Here is a 27,034-nt window from a genome sequence, read left to right on the forward strand (position 1 = left end):
GGAATCAGATGGCTCATCTGAGACTTTCTCTCAGGCTCTGTCCTGGCAGGTCCGGAGAGGCATTTAGGTCGGCTTATCTTAACCCCGTTACTCCTAAGACGGTTCCCTTCTGAGGATGCTCCCAGGGTCCTGGGACTTGGAGGTCGTGGTTGCTGCTAATGCTGAAACCCGGCCTCTATTCATTGGTGCCGAATAAAAGTGCAGAGACAGAGTTTTGGGTGAAGCAGAAAAGAGCAGCTTTGATTGCTTTGCCAGGCAAAGGGGACTGCAGGGGTTTGGGCCCTCAAGCCAGTGCCCTCCGTTGAGAGAGGAGAAAAGGGTCTCACAGTCCAGGGGTGGGAAATCGGGCTGCAGAAGAGGGAGCTGGTGTGTAATCTTCTTCACCTCAGGAAAGTTTCGGAATCGCTGGCATTCAGCCGTCAGCCATCAGAGGCTCCGGTGGTCCTAGAGGCTGTTGCTCTCTGAGCTTCTTTCTGGAATGAAGGGCGCTCTGAAGGAAAGGGCTGTGAGGGAGTGTTTTCTCGAAGAAGTAAACAGGGGCAGGGTATAGTTCAGCCAGAAAATAATCATTTTCAAAGTGCAGTTCAACGAGGACAGGAAAAAAAAATCTGTGAGAGAGTGTTAGACTGGGCTAAACGCTGAAAGCTCAACACGGCCCCCGGCCGACGTCTGTCGCAGCCCCGCTCCGCCCTCAGGAGGGCTGTCTCCAGCCTGTCTCCAGAGGCCTCTGCGGGCGGCACTGCGTCCTTTCTGAGGGCTCTTCCCTGGCTGCGCGCCCCTTCCTCTCAGGACAGCTCTGCGGGCCCCTGTTTCTCTGGGTGTGGCCTCTCTCTCATCTGCCCACCTCCCTGAATTCTGGCCCCTGTCTCCTCAGCGCCATGAGGAGGCCGTTCTCTGGGTTGTGCCCCTGCTCTGCACACGGGAACTGCTCCCAGTGAGAACCAGGGGGCTTCGCAGAGCTCAGACTACTGCCCGCCTCGCCATCCTCCTGGCAGGGACTACAGTCCCCGTCCATCACCCAGTCTGGAAGCTGTGATTTGATACATTCTGTGGGCATTTTTGGTTCTGATGCAGATGGTGTGTTTGGTCTCTGCTAATCCCTTGTGGCCGGAAGCACAAATCTTGAAGTCATATTTCGACTGATACATTTAATCTGGTGATCTGATGTATGCTTATCTCCTCATATGCTTCTGCAACGTAGAAGCTCTGATTACACATCTTTTGCAGGCAGTTGTAAAAGCGCAGAGGTGAGCCAAGCGTCCCTGCGTTCTTGCGTCCAGAGCAGGGACCGGGCAGATCAGAGACTTGGGCTCCGGGCAGCAGAGAAGTGGGTTTAGGCCAGCTGCTGTGTGGTCAGGAAGCCGCAGTGGGAGAATCACATGACACAAGAAACATGTGCAGGAAGTCCTCCAGGGTGACCTCTGTGTACACGGGATCCCTCCCCCAGTATCAGTGTGGCCTCCATAGCTGAGGACTGGCCTGGTACAGCTGGATGGGCTTGGGGCAGGGTCCTCCTTCTCCGTCTGAGCATCCAAGGCTGGCATTTCTATTCTTCCTGGCCTCCTGGGCCACCAGTGCAAGGGAGCTGAAGGAGAAGAGGGAACGCACATTTCCTGTGAGTCTCAGACTTCCAGGCCAGGCGTTCTGTCCGTGGCTGGATAACAAAGCAGAGTGATGCCCCACACCAGGTACAGAGGGCTGAGGGGCTGTGGGAAAAGCAGCGAATCCTTCCTTCCCCTCTGCCTGTTTGTTTCAAGCGATGGATTTCACAGGCCTTCCTGCAAGGCCCCAGTTCCAGCCTGAACTCACCTCCTGGTGAGTTCCTTGAGCCTGGAGCCCTGCAGCTCCCCTCTTGGCATTCCCACACATCATCAGTGCCATCGGGGTTGTTTAACAGCTGTCAAGCTGACCCAGCCCGGCTGGGGTTTCACAAACACTCAGTGCTCAGCATTCCTTTTCAGCCAGAGTGGTCACCTGCCGGGGACTGTTCTCCAGGGACACAGTGTTGTCCTGTCCACAGAATGTTCCCTAACCGTGCCAGCCTGAGCCTTCCTCCCTAAAGCCTGGTTTCTGAAGATTAGGGTGTGTTTGCCCCAGCAGATCAGTGGTTGCTAGCGAGAGTGTATTTTGGACCCATCTGTGGCTCCTAAGTCCCTTCAGAAGTGTCTGACTTTTTGTGACCGTAGGGACCATAGCTTGTCAGTCTCCTCTGTCCATGGGATTCTCCAGGCAAGAATACTGGAGTGGATTGCCATGCCCTCCTCCAGGGGATCTTCCTGACCCAGGGGTCAAACCCACGTCTCTTATGTTTTCTGCATTGGCAGGTGGGTTCTTTACCGCTAGAGCCACCTGGGAAGCCATGCAGTCTTTGAAATTATATATATATTTTCAAGCAAGGACTATAAACTGTAAGTATCCTAGCAACATCTACACTTCTACAGATTTTGTTCAGTGGCATCTTGTTGAATGTAATTAAACTGAATTCTTTAAGAGTGTTTTTCTGCAGAGTGAGCCTGTGGTTTTGCTGATACCACCCGCTTCTACACTCCGGGTCGGGGATCGGCCGTCACACCCCGTGGCCCACGGCAGGCCTGCCCTCTCGTTCACGTGGCTGTCTGAAGTTGCTGTCAGGCTCTGCCAGCAGACCTGAGTAGTGGTGTCTGGGACTGCACGACCTACAGATTCTAGAATATTTACTGTCTGGCCGTCTATGGAAAGAGGTCACTGACGCCAGTTCTAAACGAGGATTATAAAGTAGCATGCTGTGCACTCTTGTGCTGAGATGGGAAGAATTCTATTTCCTTAACTCTCTGGCTCTCTGAGAACACTCAACTGTAGTGCATTCTGCTTTCCTTCCTCCTTAGATTCACGTCTCTCCTGCTCTCTCCACTGTGAGCCAGAGGAGGTGAAAAGTCCATTGCCTTCTATTCCAGGCCCGGCCTTTCTGCCCAGATCAAGCGCCAGGATGAGAGTGGTGAGCATCCTTTTTATTTTGGCTGGGAGGATAACATCAGTCAATTTCACTCCTAGAAAATTACACTGCAGCTGACTCTATCTTTGTTCACTTTCCAGGAACCAGTGAATTCCACCAACATCTATGATTCAAATGAAGACTACTTTGGATTAGCTAATAGTTCCGATTACTTACTGGATGATGACAGCTTTCTGTGCTCCTTGCAGGAGGTCAGAAGTTTCTCGGGGCTCTTTGTGCCAGTCGCTTACTCCTTGATATGCGTCTGCGGCCTTCTGGGCAACATTCTGGTGGTGGTCACCTTTGCCTTCTATAAGAAAGCCAAGTCCATGACGGACGTTTATCTCTTGAACATGGCCGTGGCAGACATACTGTTTGTTCTCACCCTGCCGTTCTGGGCCGTCAACCATGCCACCGGTGAGTGGATTTTCAGCAACATCATGTGCAAACTGACCCGGGGCATCTACGCCGTCAACTTCAACTGCGGGATGCTGCTGCTGACCTGCATCAGCCTGGACCGCTACATCGCCATTGTGCAGGCCACCAAGTCCTTCCGGCTCCGCTCCAGAACCTTGGCTCACCACAAGCTGATCTGCTTGGCCGTGTGGGTGGTGTCCCTCCTCATCTCCAGCTCGACCTTCACGTTCAACCAGAAGTACAAGCTGCAGGGCGGTGACGTCTGCGAGCCCCGGTACCACACCGTGTCCGAGCCCATCCGCTGGAAGCTACTGATGCTGGGGATGCAGCTCCTCTTCGGCTTCTTCATCCCACTGGTGTTCATGATCTTCTGCTACACGTTCATCGTCAAGACCTTAGTCCAGGCGCAGAACTCGAAAAGGCACCGGGCCATCCGCGTCATCATCGCGGTGGTGCTCGTGTTTCTGGCCTGCCAGATCCCGCACAACATGGTGCTCCTCGTGACCGCCGTCAACCTGGGCAGGACGGACCGCTCGTGCAGCAGCGAGAGGCTGCTGGGCTACGCCAGGAACGTCACCGAGGTGCTGGCCTTCCTGCACTGCTGCCTCAACCCTGTGCTCTATGCCTTCATCGGCCAGAAGTTCCGGAGCTACTTTCTGAAGATCATGACGGACCTGTGCTGCGTGAGGAGGAAGCAGAAGGCTCCGGGCTTCTCCTGCACCCGGCTGCACTCGGACACCTTCGTCTCCCGGCAGAACAGCGAGACCGCCGACAACGACAACCCGTCCTCCTTCACCATGTGACACCCCCAGGCTCGATGCAGACAGGACGGGAATGCACGGGGGGGCGTGGAAATGAAGCAAAAGCGAGCGGGGTCATTCCTGCAGGGTCAGGGCCGCGGGCGCTCCAGGAGCCGGGGGGTTCCCACAGGCAGCACCCCCAGCTCACCTGACCGGGCGTTCCCTGAGCCCCTGTCCCTGATGGCTGGCATTCCACAAAGCAGGCTCTGGGAAGCGCTGGATGAAAACGAACTGCTCACAAGCGCTAACACTTTGAGGAATATTCGCAAAGAAGCCTTCAACCACACTTTCTTCTGGTCATTGCAAAACATCCTATGGCTTAAAAACAAAACAAAACAGGAACAAGAAACAAAAGCCCGCACATAACTCATTTAGGCAAAAGATTAACCATTTTTCCATTGCCATGGTTACTGTCGGCCATCACAGCAGCAAAATGGGCTGGCTTGAGCTTTATCTCATTTCCTTGTGATGCACTCAGCTTGCACAAGATCGTAAAAGGCAGAAGAAAAAACAAGCTCAGAGACTGAAGACGTGGCCACGTAAGTGCTGGTGATGCTGGTCCCCAGCTGCAGTCGTCACGGGACATCAGGAAGTACAGAGTGTTGTGTTTCTCTCCATGATGGCACTTCTCTAAAAATCAGTTAGACAAAGGTGCTTAATAAATACTTGTGTAACAAAACATAGTAAAATTGGGGCTCATAGTACAGGTTAAGAGTGAAAGTCGCTCAGTCGTGTCCAACTCTTTGTGACCCCATGGACTGTACAGTCCATGGAATTCTCCAGGCCAGAATACTGGAGTGGGTGGCCTTTCCCTTCTCCAGGGGATCATCCTGACCCAGGAATTGAACTGGGGTCTCCTGCATTGCAGGCGGATGCTTTACCAACCAAGCTACCAGGGAAACCCCAGTTTGAGTTAGTTGTTTAAATTTTTTTAAAAATTAGTTTAAAAAAATTTAATTGTTTAGAATACTTTTTAGCAAAAGAACCAGGAAACTACTGAGATAATAATGAAAGGGCTTTTGTTCCTTTCCATTGTGGTATTAGAGAAAGATGTGTAGAGTCTGGTTGTGACAAGCTTCAAATTAGCTGGCAGAGAGCAAGGGTCATGTTGGTTTCTGCTGCTGTAAATTGGTTTTATCTGAAGTCTGAGGTTAACTACAAAATCAGATTTTAACAACTCTGTTTGACTTCATAGAAAGTTCATAGAACTCAAGTCTTGAAAGTGTTTTAATATTTTGGCCACCTGATGCAAAGAGCCGACTCATTGGAAAAGACCCTGATGCTGGGAAAGACTGAAGGCAGGAGGAGAAGGGGATGACAGAGAATGAGATGGTTGGACGGCATCGCTGACTCTATGGACATGAATTTGAGCAAGCTCTGGGAGTTGGTGATGGACAGGGAGGGCTGGCGTGCTGCAGTCCATGGGGTTGAAAAGAGTTAGACACGACTGAGCGACTGAACTGAACCTAAAATTTGTGTATCATTTTCCAAAGACCTTTTCTAAGCCAATGTGTATATTTAGAAGACAGTGACTGAACACCACCACCAACAAAGTGGAAAACTATCAGCACACCTTATGGAAACACACACGTGGGAACTCTGTGGTGGCCCAGTGGCTGGGACTCTGTTTTCACTGCTGAGGACCTTGGTTTGATCCCTGATAGGGGAACCAAGATTCCCCAAACTGCACCGCCAAACAATAAACAACCTCCTTGCCTCTCCCCCCTCCCCCAACAGATGTGTATTAGAAAGGTCCTGACATGAACTGCAAAGATACTGACATGGTTAATGCTGACCAGCATGTTATTTGAAACTTTCTCCTGTTCTTGCAAGCCTCAGCTATGTCTCTATATGCAATTCAATGGGGTTTCTTAAGATCCAAATTCTGTATTTTTAAAACACAGTTTTGGCTTTGCAAGATAAAACTGTTCTGTGGGTGAAGTAGGAATCGTCTTCCAGTCTCAGGGTTCTGACTGGAGACCCAGGTGTTCAGCAGTCCCATGTCTTTCAAACCTGTTAGCATGTGACTCTAGAAATCAAAGCAGAGGAGCCGTCACTCAGATGCTTCTTTCGGTTTGACCAGAGCCCTGATGCGATCTGGGGAAGTGTGTTTCTAAACCCACACAGAAGCTTTGCACAGCTCCTCTGCACCTGGCCCCAGACGGGTGAAACTTGCCTCTTTATGCAATAACTCTTCTCAGATTTCAGCCATAATGAATAAAGATGTTTTGCAAACACACTATGTACTTTGTTTCATTAAATGGGACTCTTTTTCTTGCTGCCTTGGGCGTCAGAACAGGTGTGTCAATAGCCATTTGGCACTCAGAGGCGGACACCCCCGGTCAACCCGGGACCACCGTGTCTCTGCTCCACATTAAATGACCCCAGACTGGTCTGTGATGGCTCCGGGGTCTTCCTTTCTCCTGTTTCTCGTGTCTTCTCTCCCGGTCGGGTCTGGCTGGACCTTGAGTGTGTGCTTTTCGCCCCTCCTCTGAATCTTTACAAACACTGTTCTACTGTGTTTGGGGATCAGCCGTCTGTACGTGGAGGGACAGTGGGTTTACACCTGCCAGGGTGTTAGTAATAAATTAATTACATGCACATGCATAATTTCTTGCATATACATATGTATATGTTTTTAATATATACTGACCAGAAGATATTTTTTCGTGGTTTCTGTTACAAAGTAAATGAGGTAGTCTCGAGCAATTACTTCCGGATAATTGAGATTTATATATATATATATGTATGCATGATATATCAGCAAAGGTGAAAATTCAGGCACTGAAGTGTTGTCTTACAAATTGTACACTGATTTTCTTCTGATGACGAGAAGCTAGCTCTTAAATGAGGCCAGGAAAGTACAATATTTTAAAATCTTTGTAAGATTTCCGCCAGTGTGCCAGTTCCGGGCATTCTGGAAGATACCAGGGCAGAGTCTGGTCTAAATGAATGCAGTGCGTGCTCGCGCACAGTCTACTGGTGTGTCTTGTTGGGAGGCCTGCTGAAACCAAGTATCACAGACCAGGCTGCTTGAACAACAGACACTGACTCCTCAGTGTCTGAGGCCCTGGTGAGGCAGAGCAGGTTCTTCCCCAGGCCTCTCGCTGGCTTGCAGACGGCCGTCTCACTCCTGTGTCCTCCTGGCTGAGCTTCTGGGGGGCGGTGTGGGTGTTCTAATCTCCTCTTATAGGGACACCAGTCACATAAGGCCACGTAAGTCACATTAGGGCCACCCAAACGGTATTGTTTTTAACTTAATCAGCTCATGAAGATCCTCTCTCTAAATCTGGGCTTCCCACGTGGCCTTAGTGGTAAAGAACCTGCCTGGCAATGCAGGAGACATAAAAGAAGCAGGTTCGATCCCTGGGTCAGGAAGATCCCATGGAGAGGGGCATGGCAACCCCCTCCAGAATTCTTGCCTGGGAAATCCCGTGGAGAGAGCAGCCTGGCGGGATACAGTCCTTGGGGTCACAAAGAGTCAGACACAGCTGAAGGGACTTAGCACACAGGCACTCCAGACACAGTCACGTTCTGAGGAAGAGGGGTCAGGACCCCAGGGAGTTAATCTGGGGGTCACAAATCAAACCAGCCCATAATGACTAGGTTTCTGGAGGCAGAGCAGCTCTTCGTATCCGGGTTGATTTCAGACGTGAGAACTCATTTCCGGGTGGTGCCCTCCTCCCTGGTGAGGTGGGTCCCAGGCAGTCATTCCCACTGTGGGCTTCAGTTTTCAGGTGTGCTCCCCACTAGATGCGGACAATGATGATGCTGTGGTCCTGGGCGGACACACCTGCCCTCTGGCCTGCGCTGATGCACCCCCTGAAGACGGGCCTCCTCTGGGAGCCTCTGCTGGTCACCTGCCCCTTCTATCCCACCCCGGGGGAGGGGGTGGTCCTGCTTCCCCAGCCCCGCCCTCTAGCTCCATAGTGGGGATTTCCCCCAACCTGGACCACTTCTGTGCTCGATGCAAGAGGGCACCCTCTTCTCTCAGGGTCCTCCAGGTGGTGGGCAGCGGCTGTGGCCGCAGAAGCAGCTCTGACGGTGTGGGTGAAGGTAGGGCCCCATTTGCCCACCCGTTTGCACAGACAGAGGATCCCTGGCTGGAGGCTGCAGAGGCCCCTGCTGTCTGATCAGCAGCCCGTAGCCTCCCTCACAACCGCGGAGAGAGTCAGGGCTTCAAACTTATGGTCGGACTAGAGGAATCACTGCAGCTCATCCTGTGTGGTGCCTGCTGCCCCGAGAGAGCCAGACTTGCTGGCCTCCAGCTCAGGGACTTTACACACGGGGAGGCTGCAGAACCAGAGCTCAGAGTGAGCAGCTGGGGCTTATATTCTTGTGTTACGATTCTGCAACTCACCGAAAATTGCCAGATTGCTTTCTCACATTCTTCCCAGAGTTGCATTTGCTAATACAATAATTTTCCTGATGTTTTTAGGTAAATCAATAATAGAGCTAGCTAGCAGTAAGAGCTGTGTCTTTTCTAATCCCTGTTTTTTAAATAATTTTATTTATAGCTGTGCTGGGTCTTCATTACTGTGCGGGATTTTCTCTAGTTGTGGTGAGTAGGGGCTTCTCATTGTGGTGGCTTCTCTTCTTGTGAGCACAGGCTCAGTAGTTGTGGCAGAAGGGCTTAGTTGCTCTGCGGCGTGTGGGAACCCGCATCTCCCGCACTGGCAGGAGGATTCTCTACCACTGAGCCACCAGGGAAGCCCTCTAATCCTTTGTTTACTTCTTTCTTGTGTTAGAGTCCAGGTAGACCATCCAGGACCACCAGCAGGGTGCTGTTGTCCTCAACCTCAGTCTGTCCTCATGATGCAAGCGGGCTGCTCTAGCTCCCTCCATCACATTTTTATTCCAGCTAACAGAGAAAAGGAGAGGGGGAAACAGGTAGCCTTTTATTTAATGACGCAATGTGAAAGTCATAGGAATCACTTCTCCTAATCTACTGGCTTCAATGTGGTCCTGTGATTACAACAAGGTAAAGAAAGGCTGGAGAGATGTCTCCCACTGAGTAGCCATGTGTCCACACACATGTAGTAACAGTGAACACACTGGATGTAATTGTGTCATGATGGACCATTACTCCGTGGGAGGGGAGAGGAGACACTAGGGGAATGAACTTTGATGGAAGGAAGTACCACTTGCTTTAAAAAAACAAGAGCAAAGGTTGTAAGTGTTAAAGAAATGTTTAGCTGCAGTAAAAAGAGCACAGTGCAAGCTTGGTAATGGTCTCAGCTAAGCCTCTGAGAGGCGGGTTGGCCCAGGGCCCTCTGTCTACACACGGCCTCCTCCCACACTTGCTGTGATGACCAGCACAGCATCCGGAGCCAGTCAGTCTAAATCATCTAAGTACTGCATCAGGGGGCTTCCCTGGTGGCTCAGATGGTGAAGGATCTGCCTGCAATGCAGGAGATGCGGGTTCGATCCTTGGTTCAGGAAGATCCCCTGGAGAAGGGAATGGCAACCCACTCCAGTATTCTTGCCTGGGGAATTCCATGGACAGAGGAGCCTGGTGGGCTACAGTCCGTGGGGTCAAAAAGAGTCGGACATGACTGAGCGACTAACACTTTCACTTTTTTTCACCACATTTGAAATTAGGGCAAATATTTTAATGAGAAAATTTCATTTTGCCGCCTCATTTAAAGATTAACTGGCTTCTTGCATTTAAGAATTTGAGTTTTAAAAGGTCACCTGGGGGCCCTTTTTCCTGAACGCAGCATGTAGGCGATGACCCTGCACATCTCTCCACGCTAGTGATGAACAAATGCATTTATGAGCCGCTGTTTCCCCCAGTGGCTCAGCGGTAAAGAACCACCTGTTTGCGATGCAGGAGATGCAGGAGATGCAGGAGATGCGGGTTCGATCCCTGGCTTGGGAAGATCCCTGGAGAAGGAAATGGCAACGCACTCCAGTAATCTTGCCTGGGAAATTCCATGGGCAGGGGAGCCTGGAGGGCTGTAGCCTATGGGGTCCCCAAGAGCTGTGATAGCTTATGGTGAACGGTGTCCGATTCATGATCTCCAGAGAAGAAGATTTAGCTTTGGGACCAGGGACCAGGCTTGATCACTCAGGATCTTTTGTGTAGCAGAGCTAAGTATGAAAAGTGACAGAGAAAGCTTCTGACATAGACATCAGGAGGGGGAAGGAGAGTGATCCCCTTGCTAGCCTTCAGTTCAGTTCAGTTGCTCAGTCCTGTCTGACTCTTTGTGACCCCATGGACTGCAGCACGCCAGGCCTCCCTGTCCATCACCAGCTCCCAGAGTCCACCCAAACCCATGTCCATTGAGTGGGTGATGCCATCCCACCATCTCATCCTCTGTTGTCCCCTTCTCCTCCTGCCTTCAGGGAGGCCTTGCCTGTTTTTATCAGACCCACTCCCACAACATACGTCTTAAGATACTAGGAGTAGTCAGAAAGGTCTCTTAAGGAGAAACACGTTCTGGAACAAGACACATTGTCATGTAATCCTTAGAACAGCGTTTAAGCTGAGTTGTTTTGTTGTGTAATCATCAGCTCTCAGAGTAAAGAAAGTTTTATGTGACAAAGACTAAGGAATGTAGAAAATAAATATTTGTCCTTTCCTCCTCCTTGAGAATTCCAGACCCCTCCCTGTCTCCTCGAGAGCCCCAGACCCCTGTCTCCTCCTTGGGGACCCCGGACTGCTTATCAACCTGCCTGGGAACTGACTCTCAGTTGGACGCTGAGGGACAGCGCACAGGCCAGCTTCAAGGGGCCTGACTTCTCAGGAGACGTCGGGGGCGGACCTCCCGGGCAGGACACTGCCGCCACCTGCTGGGCACAGTCTGCGCTTACGGGACGTCCAGGGGAGATGCCCCAGCATCTCAGAGGGCAAACCTGGCCGGGGTGTCTTCCTGCGTCTCAGTGCGTCCTGTCTGTGCACGAGGTCAGTGGGGGATGGGTGGCCGCCCTGGCGATGCCGTCAGAGTGGCCGACAGCCCGGCCTTCCCAAGGAGCTGTCCTGGGCCGTTTTTCCAAGTCTGCACCCCAGGCCCAGAAGGCCTGCTGTGTTGTTGGCATTCGGGTCTCATATCTCTCTCCATGAACACTTTGGTCCCATCTAAAATGCCAGCTTTGCCAACAAAGGTCCATCTAGTCAAGGCTATGGTTGGTTTTTCCAGTGGTCATGTATGGATGTGAGAGCTGGACTATAAAGAAAGCTGAGGGCCGAAGAATTGATGTTTTTGAACTGTGGTGTTGGAGAAGACTCTTGAGAGTCCCTTGGAGAGATCCAACCAGTCCATCCTTAAGGAGATCAGTCCTGGGTGTTCATTGGAAGGACTGATGCTGAAGCTGAAACTCCAATACTTTGGCCAGCTGACATGAAGAGCTGACTCATCTGAAAAGACCCTGATGCTGGGAAGGATTGGGGTCAGGAGGAGAAGGGGACGACAGAGGATGAGATGGTTGGATGGCATCACTGACTCGATGGACGTGAGTTTGAGTAAGCTCCTGGAGATGGTGATGGACAGGGAGGCCTGGAGTGCTGCGGTCCTTGGGGCTGCAAAGAGTCGGACACGACTGAGTGACTGAACTGAAAATGCCAGCGTTGCTGATCCAATTTGTCTTGGCAGGGAGGTGCGAGTCTCAGGCCCCATGGGACCCAGGCCGAGTGTGGCGGGGGTCTCAGGGGCCCCCCTGAGTACCTTGGTACCTGGTTACCTAGGTACCTGGGTATCAAGGTTTCCGCAGGCCAGTGGCGGTTACCATGGTTACTAGGCAGCTGGGCAGGACCAGGAGGGGAGCGGCCCCCGTCGCCAGTGCCCAGGAAGGCCCTTCCCTCCTGCGGTCTGGTGTGAGTGGGCGAGGAGGCTGGGAGACGCCCCCCACCCCCCATCAGAACCTGCTGGACGCCTCCTCCCATCTCTCGCCCACGGAGGACGGCAGGGTCCCCTCGTCTGCCTCTCGGTTGACGAACCGGCTCACTTTACCAGTTCTCCTCCCACACACCCCTTAAGTGTCACGTTGGGAATTTAATTTTCAAGTAATGCGATTGCTGAGTTACCATAGTCCCAGGGAATTTTGCTACCTCATTTTTGCTGTTTTCTTCTTTTATCTTAACAGTGTTTGCCTTCGTGTTGGCAAAAGTCATAGCCAATGCATTTTTCTGGGCAGACAGCTCTTCAAATTTTCTGACGCTGGTGTTTGGAATCAAACTAAATGTTTTAGAGTAAATTAAAGCTCTAACTGCTTACAGGCTTGTTATGATGCAGCAGGATTGGGGGGGTCTCAATAAATAAAAGTATGATAGCATCATAGTTCTAGTGAAAATGAGAAAAGTGAGTCATGAGAGAGTTCTCGAGTTTCTCCCCCTCGACACTGAAATTCAACTTAGAAACCAAAATGGTTTGCCTGCATCTCCCCCAGAGCAGAGCTCGCGGCCGCTTGGAGGAATTATTTCCTCGAGTTTGGCGAGTGTGTTCACATCCCAGGTTCCTGATCAGCCTTAAAAAGAGTTTCTTTTGCCTGCATTTTAAATTTGGAAATAATTGCTATAATTAAATATATTTGTTGAGTTTTAATAACTTGGACTGCAAGGAGATCAACTCACTCAATCTTAAAGGAAATCAACCCTGAATATTCATTGGGAGGACTGATGCTGAAGCTGAAGCTCTAATACATTGGCCCATTTGAAAGAGCTGGCTTATTTGAAAAGACCCTGATGCTGGGAAAGACTCAAGGCAAAAGGAGAAGAGGACGACAGAGGATGAGATGGTTGGATGGCATCACCGACTCGATGGACATGAGTTTGAGTAAACTCTGGGAGTTGGTGATGGACAGGGAGGCCTGGAGTGCTGCAGTCCATGGGGTCGCAGAGAGTCGGACACGACTGAGTGACTGAACTGAACTGAACTGGAAAACAAACCTGTCCTCCGCGCTGAACTCCTGTGTCTAACAGGGCTGTGCGAATACACAGCCTGATCTGATAGGAGCTGAATCTAACCGAGAACTGCTCAGTTTCACGTCGAACGGAAACCAAATACACGCGCTCTGGGGACTCCGGACTGTCCCTAACGCAGGCACGGGAAGGTGTTAGAGCACAGCCAGGGGTGGGGATGACGTGTGTTGAGGAGAAGCGAGGACCTCAGAGGACAGGAGGGCACTGTGGATGGGAGGGAACAGAGGCCCAGGTGAAGCTGACGCTCAGAGCGTGGAGGAGAGGTGAGCCGGGGAGACAGGGACGGCAGAAACAGAAGTAAAGCGCTAAGAGCAAACCTTCAGACGACCTGCCCTGACAGCCGAGCTGAAATCACTGCTGCGATGACGGGATGGGGAGAGCGAGAGTGGAGGAGAGCCCTCCTCCCTGAGCAGCAGGCAGGTGTGTGCACGGGTGCAGGGATTCATTTAAGGGGTCTGACTCCTACGCCCGCAGGCTGCAGGCTCGGGCGGTTTCTGCCTTTGAGTCCGAGCACAGAACACCTCCTTCTCTGGAAAACCCAGGGTTCCCCGTCTAAGGCCCCCCTCCTGATTGGATGAGGCCCACCGCGTCAGGAAGGGTGATCTCCTCTCCTCACAGGCAGCAAATGCAGATGCTGACCCGTCCATAGACGCCTCCACACAGCACCTGAATTAGGGTCGGGTGAGTCACTGGGCACCCAGGTCTGGCCATGTGGACACGGACAAGTAACCACCATGTTGACCAAAGAAGGGAAGCTGAAAAATGCGTTTGAAATTCAGTGAGGTGTAGATCGGGCTTCCCAGGTGGTCAGTGCTTTAGGGTAATGGGTAGGTCAGTGAGCCTACTGCTCCGAGCTCAGCTGGCAAAGAATCTGCCTGTAATGCGGCAGACCTGGGTTCAATCCCTGGGTCAGGAAGGTCCCCTGGAGAAACAAGTGGCAAACCACTCCAGTGTTCTTGCTGGAGAATCTCATGGACAGAGGAGCCTGGCGGCTACAGTCCATGGGGTCACAAAGATTCGGACACGACTTAGCAACTAAACCACCATCACCATAGGTCAGTGAAGCCATTTCAATGTTCATTTACTACAATGATGTGGACTTTCCCGGTAGCGATGTACCTTGATCATATGGGCTTCCCAGGTGGCTCAGTGCTAAAAAGTCTACCTGCCAATGCAGGTGACGTGGAGATGCAGGTTCAATCCCTGGGTCAGGAAGATCCCCTGGAGGAGGGCATGGCAACCCACTCCAGTATTCTTGTCTGGAGAATCCCAGGGACAGAGGAGCCTGGTGAGCTACAGTCCACAGTGTCGGACACGACTGAGCACACACACAGCGGCAGGGAGGTGCAGACCAGAGTCCACAAAGGCGCAGCTGCTCGCAGGGACCAGGAGGGACACCCAGCGGCCGGGACGGACTAGCAAGGAGGTCCACTCCAGGGCGGGGCTCCACCCCCACCAAGGCCTGGGGGGGTGGTCTGTGCCCACGGCTGGCAGGTCTGCCAGTTTTCAAAACCCAGACTTCTAACAATGTAGAGTCTTGGAACTTTTTAACTACATATATATAAAGCAAATTAAAAATTATTTGTGAGTCAACCAGAAGCCTTCTGCAGGCAGAATGCAGCCTTCAGGTAGCTGTTAGAATTCCGAGATGGACAGTGATTTAACCATCCAGACATAGCGGCAGCCTGGGGAGGCCCCTCCTGCACCCCTGGGGGGTCAGATGGGTACTGTGCTGGTGCAGTGCACGCCAGGTGGCCGGGTGCACGCCAGGTGACTGGGTACATGCCAGGTGGCTGGGTGCACACGAGGTAGCCATGCCAGGTGGCTGGGTGCACGCGAGGTGGCCGGGTGCACGCCAGGTGGTCGGGTGCACGCGAGGTGGCCGGGTGCACGCGAGGTGGCCAGGTGCACGCCAGGTGGCCGGGTGCATGCCAGGTGACTGTGCAGGACTGTGAAGGGCCTCAGAGGTCAGGCCTGGTACCCTCTCTCCCCCTCTGTCTCCCACACCCTGTGCAGCACACTCACATCTCTGTCCTCTGCCCTGTGAGCCTCCTGGCACGCAGGACCAATAGGAACATCCTGGGGCATGGTCTCCTCTCTGCTCTCCCCTACAGGCTGAAGAGGTAAAGTGAAGTCACAGGACAAAGACTGGTGTGTTAAGCAAAGTGTCCTATTTGAATGCAAACGTGGAAACCATCTGTGCCACTTGTCTAGGGGCTGGACCGATGGGGAGAAGCTCCCATCAGGTCCTCGATGGCCCAGCCCGGGGCAGGGAGTGCCCGAGGAGGCGACGGGGCCGGTGAACTTGGGGTGTCAGCCTGGGTACCGGGGGAGCGGGGGAGGGTGTGAAAAGGGCCGGCGCCTCGCAGCTCCCTAGCCTCCTGTGTTCTGACCGCAGTTGGGAGACGGCTGCTCTGCGGGCGCCAGGCACTGAAGACCCCAGGTGTCCGGTGTGCAGGGGTCAGGACACGGTCCCGGGCGGCTGGCCGCCCTCCCAGCCATCCTTTCAGTAAACGGTTATCACCCTTTCCGGATGGAGACTTGGGCCCCCGGGTGATGGGTTCTAGTTTCCCCGGCCGAAGGGCAGCAGAGCTGAACCTCCAGCTGAGGCCGGAGCGGTCCTGGGGACGGCGGCCCAGCCCGCCCTGACTCCAGGCTCCCGGGGGTCCCAGGCCTGAGGCTGGGCACGGGAGGCCCTCGGCGCTGTGTCCAGGGAGTGCCTTCTCCGACCACCCTCAGGACACGGGTCTTCCGGCCGACAGTTCCACTGAAAAAGAGGCTTAGAAATGGAAGCTGTCTGAGATCTCGGTGGAGTACAGAGCAGGGTGGCCTCAGAACGGACTCGCTGTGGATCCGGTTCTCGCCTTCTTGTCTGTCTCTGAAGTCATCAAGCGCTTCGTGATTGTCAAAGAAATGTTTCTCCACTTCACATCCACTGGGATGGTTACTATAAAGACGAACAAGCAAGCAAGCAAAACCAGAAAATGACACTGGCTGGCGAGGAGGTGGAGAAACTGGAACTCTCGCGTACCGCTGGCAGGAATGGAAGATGGTGCGGCCACGGCGGAGACAGGGTGGGGAATCCTCCGACAACTAGAACTAGAGTCACAGGGTCCAGCGTTCCTCTGCTGGGATGGCCTCTGCCCATTTTATAAAGATCTCTAGTAAACAGTGAATAAAGTGAATTTTTAAACCTTAAAATCAGGTTGATTTGTGTATGTATTTATTGTGCAGATTTATTAAGCATCTACTGTGCGCCAGGCCTGGTTCAAGGAGCTGCCAGGGTGGGGAGCGCAGACGGGAGGCCCTCGGAAGCCTGTGGGCCAGGGTGAGGCAGGGGGCGGGCAGGGGGCGGCGGGCCAGGGTGAGCCAGCTAGGGAGGGGCAGGGGCGGCGGGCAGGGGCAGTGGGCAGGGAGGGGCTCCCAGGACAGAACCCAGAGTGTCCCAGGTCGGAACCCGCACCTGCAGGACGTGTGACCCAGGAGGGCGCAGCGGCTGCTAGAGCCTGGAAACGGGAAGGAGATGGTGGCCGGGATTTTCAAAGTGTGACGGCATGATCTGAGCAGAGAAAGAAATACAACTCTCCTACAGAAATCTGGGTCAGAGCTGAGGCAGGGCTGAGATTTGCAAGACACACAGCCAAGGCTGGGGACCCACTGCGTTACAAGAAGTGAGTCACGGGAGAAGAGAAACCAAAAGCTGCCACTGGCAGCAAAACGGCTGTGGTTCTGGTGCCCGTCGTGTACTGTCTACTCACACTTTCATTCTGAGTCATCTCCTCACTCAGAGAAGATAATCTGGAGAAGACAGCCTCCGTGCTCCATGTCTTTAAAGAAAAGGCCCATCCGAGTGCAGACCTGGCGTCCGACGGGAGAGACAGGACCGGGTGACCAAAACATCCACAGAGATGCCTGGAGGATCCTGAACCTTCCACACACAAAAGGTTGTCCCGTTTCACAGGATCCTTAGAAAATATGCAGAAAGGAATTACTGGAAGGAAAGAATAGCAATAAAGCTTTGATTTCTCAGAGCTGCGGGATACCGGGCTCAGGAGGGTGTGTTGAGGGTGTGTAGGTGAAAAGCTCTGTCCCCAAAGGGACCACGGGCTTGTTGGGATGTAAACAGAGATCGTTGATTGAGCGGATGGCATGGAAATGGCCAGGCAGCACCTGCTGTGGGCTGTGCCATGGGCCGGGCTCCGTGCCCACAGTTCCATCTACTATTTCAGCCACACGAGAGGAAAGTTCAGAGAAGTCGGCTGAACTGTCCCAAGTCACAAGGCAAGGAAGCGATGGAGAAGCATGCTGATGTGGGGCCCCAGGCATGACCGCTGACCCCGGGACTCTCAGCCTGCTGCACAGCAACAGAACTGATGCTGTTGCTCAGTCGCGTCTGACTCTTTACGACCCCGTGGGCTGTAGCCCACTAGGCTCCTCTGTCCATGGGATTCTCCAGAAAGAATACTGGAGTGGGTCACCATTGCCTTCTCCAGGGGATCTTCCTGACCCAGGCATCGAACCTGAATCTCTTGCATCTTCTGCATTGGCAGGCAGATTCTTTACCCTGGACCCACCTGGGAAACCCAACGAAATTCATGAGGGGACTTCAAACCTGCCCATGCCTCCCAGACCAACTGAGTCAGAACCCCTGGGGTGAGCTGAGGCATCCAGATTTCAAAAGTTCCCTGGCTGTTCCCACAGCGAGTCCAGGAGACGGTCCTCAGGACCCTGAGAGGCAGTAGTTCTGTGACGAGACTTCCCCGTTTGGCCCGCCTGAGTTTGGGCAGAGCCACTGGCCATGGCATTGGGGAGGGAGCCTGGCAAGACGGCGTGGGGGAAGCAGTCAGTGCCCAGTGTGAGCCAGCAAGCCTGTCCAGACGGTCATGTGGGCTGGCTTTGCCCACCCCCCCACCCCAAGGATACCTGATGTCTAGACAGCTACACATTTTCAGGGTGTGGATTTACCTGCTTAGGAATGTAAATGTCATCAGCACACACTAACTGGGTTATCAATAAGGTTTATGGGGAACTTATCATAATATGGAAAATGCTTATATTGAATGTTAGTTTCCTTCAGTTCAGTTCAGTTCAGTGCAGTCGCTCATTTGTGTCTGACTCTGCAACCCCATGGACTGCAGTATGCCAGGCTTCCCTGTTTCTTTAAAGCAGCATTTTAAATTGCATATGCAGTAAGATCGAAGGAAGAGAATTGGAGACAATTCTTTTCTTTGAGAGGGAAGAAACACAGTTTAGAAAGGTCACATCAGAGAATTTTATTCAGCGGCATCACACCTCATCTGGTCCTGTTTCCCTTCTAAGTCCTTTGAAATTCTGTTCACTTGGGAGGAACTGAACTCCGAGAAGAGGGCGCAGAGTTGCTGGGTACCCACATTCCCCAGGACCCCGGGCACACTGTATGCCTAGTACTGGTGGCCTACATCCTTCAGGGGCACAGTAGAAAGGTCATGCCCACGTGTCAAGTCTGGTTCTGGCAAGGAGCATACGTGGGAGGCACACAGATCCTGGAGGGGAGGTAGCTTTGCCATTTCCTGTTGCCTAATTCCAGCAGTTTTAACCTTAAATACTGCAGCGATCATAGAGGCACCTTCTGGGAAGAGCAGACTTCTCTCCCCGGGGGCGGTACAGGCAAAGGTCATGTGAGGCCCCAGCGTGGGCTGCATGGGACCCAGTGCTGCAAGCAGACCCCAGGCCCCTTCTAAGCATCTTAGAGTCTCTCTTGGCCGGCACCACCGCCTTGAACAGAGAGCAGGAGATGAGGCAGATATGAAGGTGACATTCTAAGTCTTCTGGCAGCAGCGTGGGCTGCAAATCTGGGTCATCATTTAAGAGTGAGAGAAGAGGCAGTGCTGCCGGTGTCCAGGGGCTGTGCCCACCTCCTCTGCGGTGGCCTTGCCCCTGGCTGGTCCCCAGCCTCCTTGCTCAGGACTTCTGCGCGGGCATTGGGTGGAAAGCACGCTCTCGTACGCGGGCATTGGGTGGAAAGCACGCTCTCACATGCAAAGTGGTGTCTCACACCGAGTGCTCCTCCCTGGAGGCTCAAAGCGCAGTGGTTATTTTAGAGCAGGGGAAGCAGACGGAGTTTCAGAAGCACGCAGCGTTTCAAACCCTAGAGAGTTCTACACGCGCCTTTGAGAGGTTTAGTAAGAAACACTCCTAATAATGAATGTAGGCACTGACCGTGCTGTCTTGGGTGTGACCTGCAATTTATGCAACTGAAGCTCAACTTTATCAAACCGCCGTGAGCTAGGCAGAGCTGAGCACGGGACGGCTACACCTGGCGGAACCTGGTTTCAGACCCGAAGCCCCACTTCCCCACGTCTGTTACCACAGTCTGCACAGTAGGTGCAAAGGAGCAGAGACCTCTTTGCATTTACAAACCAGCATAGGAAGTTAAATTGATTTGCCAGTGCTGAACAGTCAGAACCACACCAGCCATGCCGCCTTCCTCCTCCCCTCCATCACCGGACACCGGAGCGTCTTTTCTCAGCTACGAGCGTGGGGCCATAGTCGAGCAGCTCAGCCTGCCCCAGGATCGTGTCAAGGCGGCTCCACTTTCTCAGTTTTGAGTAGCGGCTCCGTGAGGCTCCATCGCTGGAGGACATCCCGGTGAACACCGTGGGCAGGACCCTTGCTAGCGCGGTGTGAAGTGTGCGGCACAGAATCCTGACTTCCCGTCCTGCTTGCTCGCCTGGGGAAGGGCGGGCGGTCCTCAGGAATCTGAGTCTCTGAGATCCCAGGCCGGGGCCTCTGCATGCTGCCTGCGGGCCCGCAGTGTGCGGGTGAAGAAGAGCTGGCGGTAGGAGCGCCGGAAGGCGGGGCTCAGCACGCCCTGCAGGCAGGTGAGGCTGCCGGTCACGTCGGCCGCGTGGGCCAGAGCGCTCAGGAGCCTGCAGCTGCGCGCCCCCCGGAGGGCAGCCAGCAGGACGCGGGCCACGAAGCAGGGCAGAAAGCACAGCGCAAACAGCACGACCACCGCGGCCACCAGCGCCTGCGCCCGGCGCAGCTTGGGCTGCTTGTCCGGCTCCCGCAGCCGCCTCGGCAGGGCCCTGAGGACGCCCGCGCTGCAGAACAGGATGAGGCCGAAGGGCAGGATGAACTGGAGGAAGAAGAGCGCCTCCTGCCGGAGGCGGCTGAAGGAGGACCCCGCCTGGGGCTCGGAGCTGGGGCGCTCCGCCTCCGAGAGGAGCGCGCTCTGGTGGGTGAGCCCGGCCACGAGCAGCCACACCAGGGCCGAGATGCCCCAGGCCGCCCGCAGGGACAGCGCGTTGACCCTGAGCCTGGAGTGCACCACCCTGAGGCAGCGGTCCAGAGTGACGGCCGTGAGGAAGGCCACGCCCGCCCCGCGGCACAGGGCCCGCAGGAAGCGCAGCGCTTGGCAGGACGCGCGCCCCAGGCCCCAGCTCTTGTGTCTCAGGTAGAAGGCGGCGTGGAAGGGCAGGCAGGAGGCCAGCAGGAGGTCTGCCAGGACCAGGTTGAGCAGGTAGATGGCGTAGGGCTTCCACACCTTCAGATGGAAGAAGAAGGTCCAGAGCGCCACGGCGTTGCCCAGCGCGCCCAGCCCGCACTCCAGCAGCAGCAGCGAGGCCACGGCCACGTCCGCAGCATGGCTGTGCTCCGAGCAGTTGGGCGGCAGCATGTCGCAAGTTCGCACCGTCCGTCCGTCCGTCCGTCCGTTCAAGGGGCCGAGGCTTCGGGAGTGGAAGGCAGGGACGGAGCCCGAGGCTGTGCTGGTTCCCACCGGGACAGACAGCAAGCACACTGACAGCATCCGGATGAAGCCAAAGACAAAGTAAGATTTGTCTGGAGAAAGAGGATCAGGAGCAGAGGGGAAAAAACCCTTGCAGTTTTGTTTTGCCCGGAGAAAGGGGAAATTGTGTTTCACTTCCCATCGTCCTGTGTTAAATCGAGCACTTTGTCCTGAGGGTCTGTGCGTGGGCCCTGAGGAGCTTGGGAAGTTCAGGAGCACTTTATAAAGTTAAGATAATGATGGGAACAGATTGTTCTTGAGTTTGCACTGTCTCCCGACAGTCAGACACGGTGCTGCGATCCCCCAGAAGAGGACGTGGACGACCAGGTCATTGGATGGTTGCCCACTTTCACTTGTCCTTTCATTTCATCAGAGCTGATCTTCAGTTGAGGAGGCTCCCCTACCCTCCCACACTCCCCGCGTCGGGACCCGCACCCCGGGGATCAGAAAGCCCCCCTCGATGGGCTTGGAAAGCAGAGTAAAAGAGATGATGGGTCCGGACGAACAGACTCCACCGGCATGTCTGGTCCACGAGCCCAGGAACACACTCTGTGTGCTGGCGATGAAATAGTGCCTGACTCACAAGCAGAGTCAAAAACTAAATACTGGTGAGCCTGTCATTCTGACCCATCCTGACCCTAATTCACCAGGTCTTGGCCCACAGCTGGCCCTGATTCTCCCTGTTTCTGTTCAGCCTGATTTTTTTTTTTTTTCTATTTTGACTTCATGGCAGGCAGAATCTTAGTTCCCTGACCAGGGATTGAGCCTGTGCCCCCTGCAGTGGCCGTGTGGAGTTCTTACCGCTCTACCTCTAGGGAAGTCCCTGTTCAGCCTGGTTTGGGCTTTCGAGTCAAATAGAGTTTAGTTCCATCCAACTTCTCCACTTAGCAGCGCTGTGGGGTGACTATGAGGACACCTGTGTGCAGGGTCCCCGTGTCTGGGACACTCTTACGCCCACAGCGCTGTGCGCCGTTATCTGGGACGTCACAGGGTCCGGACACGTGTGCTGCAGTCGTCATTAACCTCTATCCGATGCTTAGACTTTTAGCAAAACTCTTTTCTCTCCCAACGTCGTGATACAATTCCACACCTGACTTCAGTTCCATGTGCTATGACACCTTCATTTCTGAGACCTAAGCTGGAAGCTTCAGGAGGTTTTTCAAGAGTAAGGATTACTAGCTGCTGTATGTTTACCGAGCTTCAGGCACCGTCGTGTGCTCACTGTGTTACTGCGATGAACTGAGTGGCATGAACTGCAGAAGGTACAGTTCGAAGCTCTGCATCGTGGATGAAGGCGTGGCAGCCCGGAGAGGTGAGGTCACTTGCTCCAGGTTACAGGGCGGTGAGCAGCAGAAGCTGGGTCCTCCCAGCCCAGCCTGCACCAGAGCTCGTGTCTCAGCCACACTGACCATGGCTTCCATGCCTGCGGCAGCCTCACACCTGTGCGCATGGAAAGTCTAGGTCTCAGCAAGCCCACCAAGGCCTTTGATCTGCGTGACTTTTCAGGCAATTTGACTCGTATTCCTTTTTGCTTTAATTTTATCAGGTTTCCTTTCCAACTGGGCCACCAGCCCACACCTCCCTCTATCTCTGCTTCACGCAGGTTCACCTGCCTCTTATTTCCTAAGAAGGTGCATTTGGAGAGTTGTCTAAGCTTTTGCAATTGCAGAAATGTCCCACCTGGTACCTCCGGTGACACCTCCAGGGACACGGGAGGATGTGTTCATTCCAGCTGAGGGCTGGCTGGAGACCGCCGGCTCGTCTCCGGGGATGCTGTGGTACATAGTGATGCCCAGGAGAGCTGGCACTTACTCAACTGCTCAGGGACAGAAGTTACACAAACTCAGGAAAGAAATGGATTAAATCATTTCAATGTATTGAAAACTTGGGGAGACTTTAAAAGCTACTACCCCTTAACTGCAGATTCACAGTGTACAGAAAACTTTCTAAATTATAAATATTCTAGCTCAATAGGTAACATAAACATTAATAATTATGTATTTTCCTTTTAAATATAAAAAATCAAAGTTATAGAGTTAAAAAAAATTCTGCTTCTTTTTCTCAGTATACTGGTGTGTTCTCCTTACCTCTGGAAGATGGTATTGTCCTTTAAGAAGTTTGTTGTGATCCACACAGTCAAAGGCTTTGGTGTAGGCAATAAAGCAGAAATAGATGTTTTTCTGGAACTCTCTTCCTTTATCTATGATCCAACGGATGTTGGCAATTTGATCCCTGGTTCCTCTGCCTTTTCTAAATCCAGCTTGAACATCTGGAATTTCATGGTTCACATACTGTTGAAGCCTGGCTTGGAGAATTTTGAGCTTACTTTACTAGCATGTGAGATGAGTACAATTGTGCAGTAGTTTGAACATTCTTTGGCATTGCCCTTCTTTGGGATTGAAATGAAAACTGACTTTTTCCAGTCCTGTGGTCACTGCTGAGTCATCCAAATTTGCTGGCATATTGAGTGCAGCACTTTCACAGCATCAGCATTTAGGATTTGAAATAGCTCAGTTGGAATTCCATCACCTCCACTAGCTTTGTTCATAGTGATACTTCCTCAGGTCCACTTGACTTCACATTCCAGGATGCCTGGCTCTTGGTGAGTGATCACACCATCATGATTATCTGGGTCATGAAGATCTTTTTTGTACAGTTCTTCTGTGTATTCTTGCCACCTCTTCTTAATATCTTCTGCTTTTGTTAGGTCCATACCATTTCTGTCCTTTATTGAGCCCATCTTTGCATGAAATGTTCCCTTGGTATCTCTAATTTTCCTGAAGGGATTGCTAGTCTTTCCCATTCTATTGTTTTCCTCTATTTCTGTGCAGTGATCACGGAGAAAGGCTTTCTTATCTCTCCTTGCTATTCTTGGGAACTCTGCATTCAGATGGGTATATCTTTCCTTTTCTCCTTTGCCTTTAGTAAAGAAACAGTCAAATATACAGAATGTGATAAATTTGCTTTACAGGACTTTGTGCTTTTCTTGAGACATTTCCTTCTGTCTCAGCGTGTGAAACCCCAGACACCCTTATGCGGTGCCCGTGCCAGTGAGCAGATTTGCTCCATAGGGGACAGGCTCCCAGAGGGTGGCTTTGGCGAGGGTCCCAGCAGGATCCAAGTTTTGGCAGAGACTCCATGCAGCTGTCGAAATTTCCATGCTAGGAGTGAAAACAAAGGTCCTTGGAAGCCGTGCCACATGGAGGAAAGGCAGGGAGAAGGGGTGTTGCCTCTGGGGGCCTGCACTTGCTGGAGGAGCCCTCACACCTGGGGAAACTCACCAGAAGGGGCTTCACCGAGGGGTCGGGGGTGAGCAACATTGAGCCAGGGCCCCCTTTCTCCCTCCAGACCGAGGATCTACACGAGAGCTCAGAATCTGGACGAAGTGTGAGCAGGGCGTCAGCTACTAACGTTTTGTAAGGTGGCAAGTCTTCTGCCTGAACCACGTTTTGGACGCAGCGTAATCTTCAGTTCAGTCAGTCGGTCGTGCCCGACTCTTTGTGACCCCATGGACTGCAGCACGCTGTTTGTGCAGCAACACAGACGGACCCAGAGATGACCATATTAGGTGAAGTAAGTCAGACAGAGACGAATACCACATGCTATCCCTTACGTGTGGAATCTAAAGTATGGCACAGATGACCCAGACAGAGAGAACAGGTCTGTGGTTGCTAAGGGGGTGGGGAGGCTGGGGGATGGATGGCCTGGGAGTTTGGGGTCAGCAGACGCAGACCATTACATACAGGACGGATAAACAACCAGGTCCTACTGTAGAGCACAGGGAACTGTTTCCAACATAACGGGAGAGAATATGAAGAACACATCTCTGTATAACTGAGCCACTTTGCTGTATGGCAGATTTTAGCACAATATTGTGAATCAACTATATTTCAATAAAATAATTTTTTTAAAAAGCCCTCATGTGGTGACGAACTACTAGATATGGACAATGTATGCACACACGTGTGTCTGTGTGTGTCATCACATATCTCTACAGTGAGCCAAGAGGAGCTCAGCTAGCTTTCAGGGGAAGATGACTGCTACATCCGATCTTTTCAAATTTGCTTTGAAGGTGACTTGGATAGCTGTTGTGAGGACACTGTGGCCCCTGGCTTGCGTGCCTTCCCACGCCTGGACCAGGGGCAGTGATGCTGTGGGTCCTGAGTTTCCGTCCCTCTCCTCGTCCTCCCAGCAGAGTCTGGGGGGCGGGGGGGTGGTCAGCGCAGCCGCCTCGTTCCCACCACCCCCCTTCTCCTGTTGAAACCCCCCCCCGACACTCATGCCATCACTCTGATAGTGCACAGCTCGAAGGATTAAGAGAAATAGATGCTCATTTTCCTAGACACAGGTTTTCTTTTTTACAGCATAATCTCAGATTTTGCCCCATTGCCAGTCTGATATCATCTCAGTGCATAAGAAATGGGAAACACAGGAAAACACAGTAAAAAGGGAAGTCGGCTGTTACATAAACCGCCGGTCACACACGGACCTTTACATGCAGACGGTGTCACCCAGTGACTGCTGTTTGGGGCTTGTCTTCCCACCAGGCCATTCTCTCGGATCAGCAGATGGGACTCTGTGCATGGGGTGGGCTTCCTGCTGGGTGGTAGGACTGCCCTCCGGTCAGTACTGTCTGCATTTTCTCACCTCCTCTTTGCTCTTCTTCCCCCAGACATGAAAATGGCCATCGTAATTTCTATGCTTATGAGATCAACTGGAAAGTGGTCTAGTGGGCTTTAAATTCTTGTTCTCATGAGCTCCATCATGACACTAATCACACATATCTTCCCCCTTCCCGACGTCTTTGTCTCTGTGTCTCTCTCAAGACGGTGTGAGGCCCGTGTCCACATAACTAACCGCACTGTGAGGCTGCTCGTCACACCAGCGAACACCGCTGTCCTCAGTCTTGGACTGATTCTTCCAAAGAAAATGTGTCCCTCTCAAGTGTAAACTCACAGGTTAAAGACTTTAGAACTTACAGCTACTTCCTTGTTATTAAAGTGATCTATTCTGAAATAGAACATACAGGAAGCTGTAAAGTAAAATTAAAAAAAAAAATGTTTCTAATCCCACTACTTAGAGACACTATTTGCTGAAATTTTTGTAAATTTCCTCCCAGTACTTTCTACAAGGTGCTGCTTCACACAGTTTATTGCTGTTGTTTGTTCAGTCGGTCAGTCACGTCCGACTCTTTGTGACCCGATGGACTGCTTCCCTGTCCTTCACCATCTCCTAGAGCTTGCTCAGACTTAGGTCCATTTAGTCGGTGATGCCATCCAGCCATCTCATCCTCTGTCATCCCCTTCTCCTCCTGCCCCCAATCTTTCCCAGCATCAGGGTCTTTTCCAATGAGTCAGTTCTTTGCATGAGGTGGCCAAAGTATTAGAGCCTCAGCTTCAGCATCAGTCCTTCCAATGAACACCCAGGACTGATCTCCTGTAGGATAGACTGGTTGGATCTCCTTGCAGGCCAAGAGACTCTCAAGAGTCTTCTCCAACACCACAGTTCAAAAGCATCAATTCTGTGGTGCTCAGCTTTCTTCACTGTCCAACTCTCACATCCATACATGACCACTGGAAAAACCATAGCCTTGACTAGACGGACCTTTGTTGACAAAGTAATGTCTCTGTTTTTTAATATGCTAAGTTTGTCATAGCTTTTCTTCCAAGGAGCAAGCGTCTTTTAATTTCATGGCTGCAGTGATTTGGAGCCAAGAAAACAAAGTCTGTCACTGTTTCCATCGTTTCCCCGTCTGTTTGCCATGAAGTGATGGAACCAGATGCCATGATCTTAGTTTTCTGAATGTTGAGTTTCAAGCCAGCTTTTTCACTCTCCTTTTTCACCTACATCAAGAGGCTCTTTATTTTCCTCTCTGCTTTCTGCCATTAGGATTGTGTCATTTGCATATCTGAGGTTATTGATATTTCTCCCAGCAATCTTGATTCCAGCTTGTGCTTCATCCAGCCCAGCGTTTCTCATGATGTTCTCTGCATGTAAGTTACATAAGCAGGGTGACAATATACAGCCTTGACGTACTCCTTTCCCAATTGGGAACCAGTCCATCGTTCCATGTTTGGTTCTAACTGTTGCTTCTTGACCTGCACACACGTTTCTTAGGAGGCAGGCAAGGTAGTCTGGTATTCTTATCTCTTTAAGAA

General features: G+C 52.4%; 3 protein-coding genes across 25 annotated transcripts in view; 2 read left to right on the forward strand and 1 right to left on the reverse strand.

Moving 5' to 3' along the window:
• Nucleotides 1-6,427, forward strand: part of CCR6 (C-C motif chemokine receptor 6) — a 29,940-nt gene extending 23,513 nt beyond the window's left edge. For 6 of the 21 annotated variants that reach the window (XM_081529265.1, XM_081529273.1, XM_081529271.1 and 3 more), the window contains 2 exons: nt 2,865-2,974; nt 3,073-6,427. In XM_081529265.1, the coding sequence (XP_081385391.1) occupies nt 2,966-2,974; nt 3,073-4,191 (1,128 nt within the window). In that variant the 5' untranslated portion in view covers nt 2,865-2,965 and the 3' untranslated portion in view covers nt 4,192-6,427. Of the gene's footprint in view, nt 1-1,445; nt 1,816-2,079; nt 2,409-2,491; nt 2,721-2,838; nt 2,975-3,072 lie in introns of those variants that run through there. The other 15 variants (XR_014065170.1, XR_014065176.1, XR_014065174.1 and 12 more) reach the window with 10 other exon arrangements.
• Nucleotides 6,428-18,356: 11,929 nt separating this feature from the next.
• On the reverse strand, nt 18,357-21,584 carry GPR31 (G protein-coupled receptor 31). Its single transcript, XM_081529319.1, has one exon. It carries the CDS (start codon nt 20,895-20,897, stop codon nt 19,839-19,841), a length of 1,059 nt encoding a protein of 352 aa, XP_081385445.1. The 5' UTR covers nt 20,898-21,584; the 3' UTR covers nt 18,357-19,838.
• LOC145521150 (uncharacterized) overlaps nt 20,286-27,034 on the forward strand; it is a 38,266-nt gene continuing 31,517 nt past the window's right edge. Inside the window, exon 1 of one of the 3 annotated variants that reach the window (XM_081529303.1) lies at nt 20,286-22,188. The gene's annotated coding sequence lies outside the window, so the exon portion shown is untranslated. The remainder of the gene's footprint in view (nt 22,189-27,034) is intronic. The other 2 variants (XM_081529308.1, XM_081529312.1) reach the window with 2 other exon arrangements.

This window comes from Giraffa tippelskirchi, chromosome 9 (assembly GCF_054371585.1).
Source record: "Giraffa tippelskirchi isolate mGirTip1 chromosome 9, T2T-mGirTip1v1.2.pri, whole genome shotgun sequence".
Taxonomy (NCBI): Eukaryota; Metazoa; Chordata; class Mammalia; order Artiodactyla; family Giraffidae; genus Giraffa; species Giraffa tippelskirchi.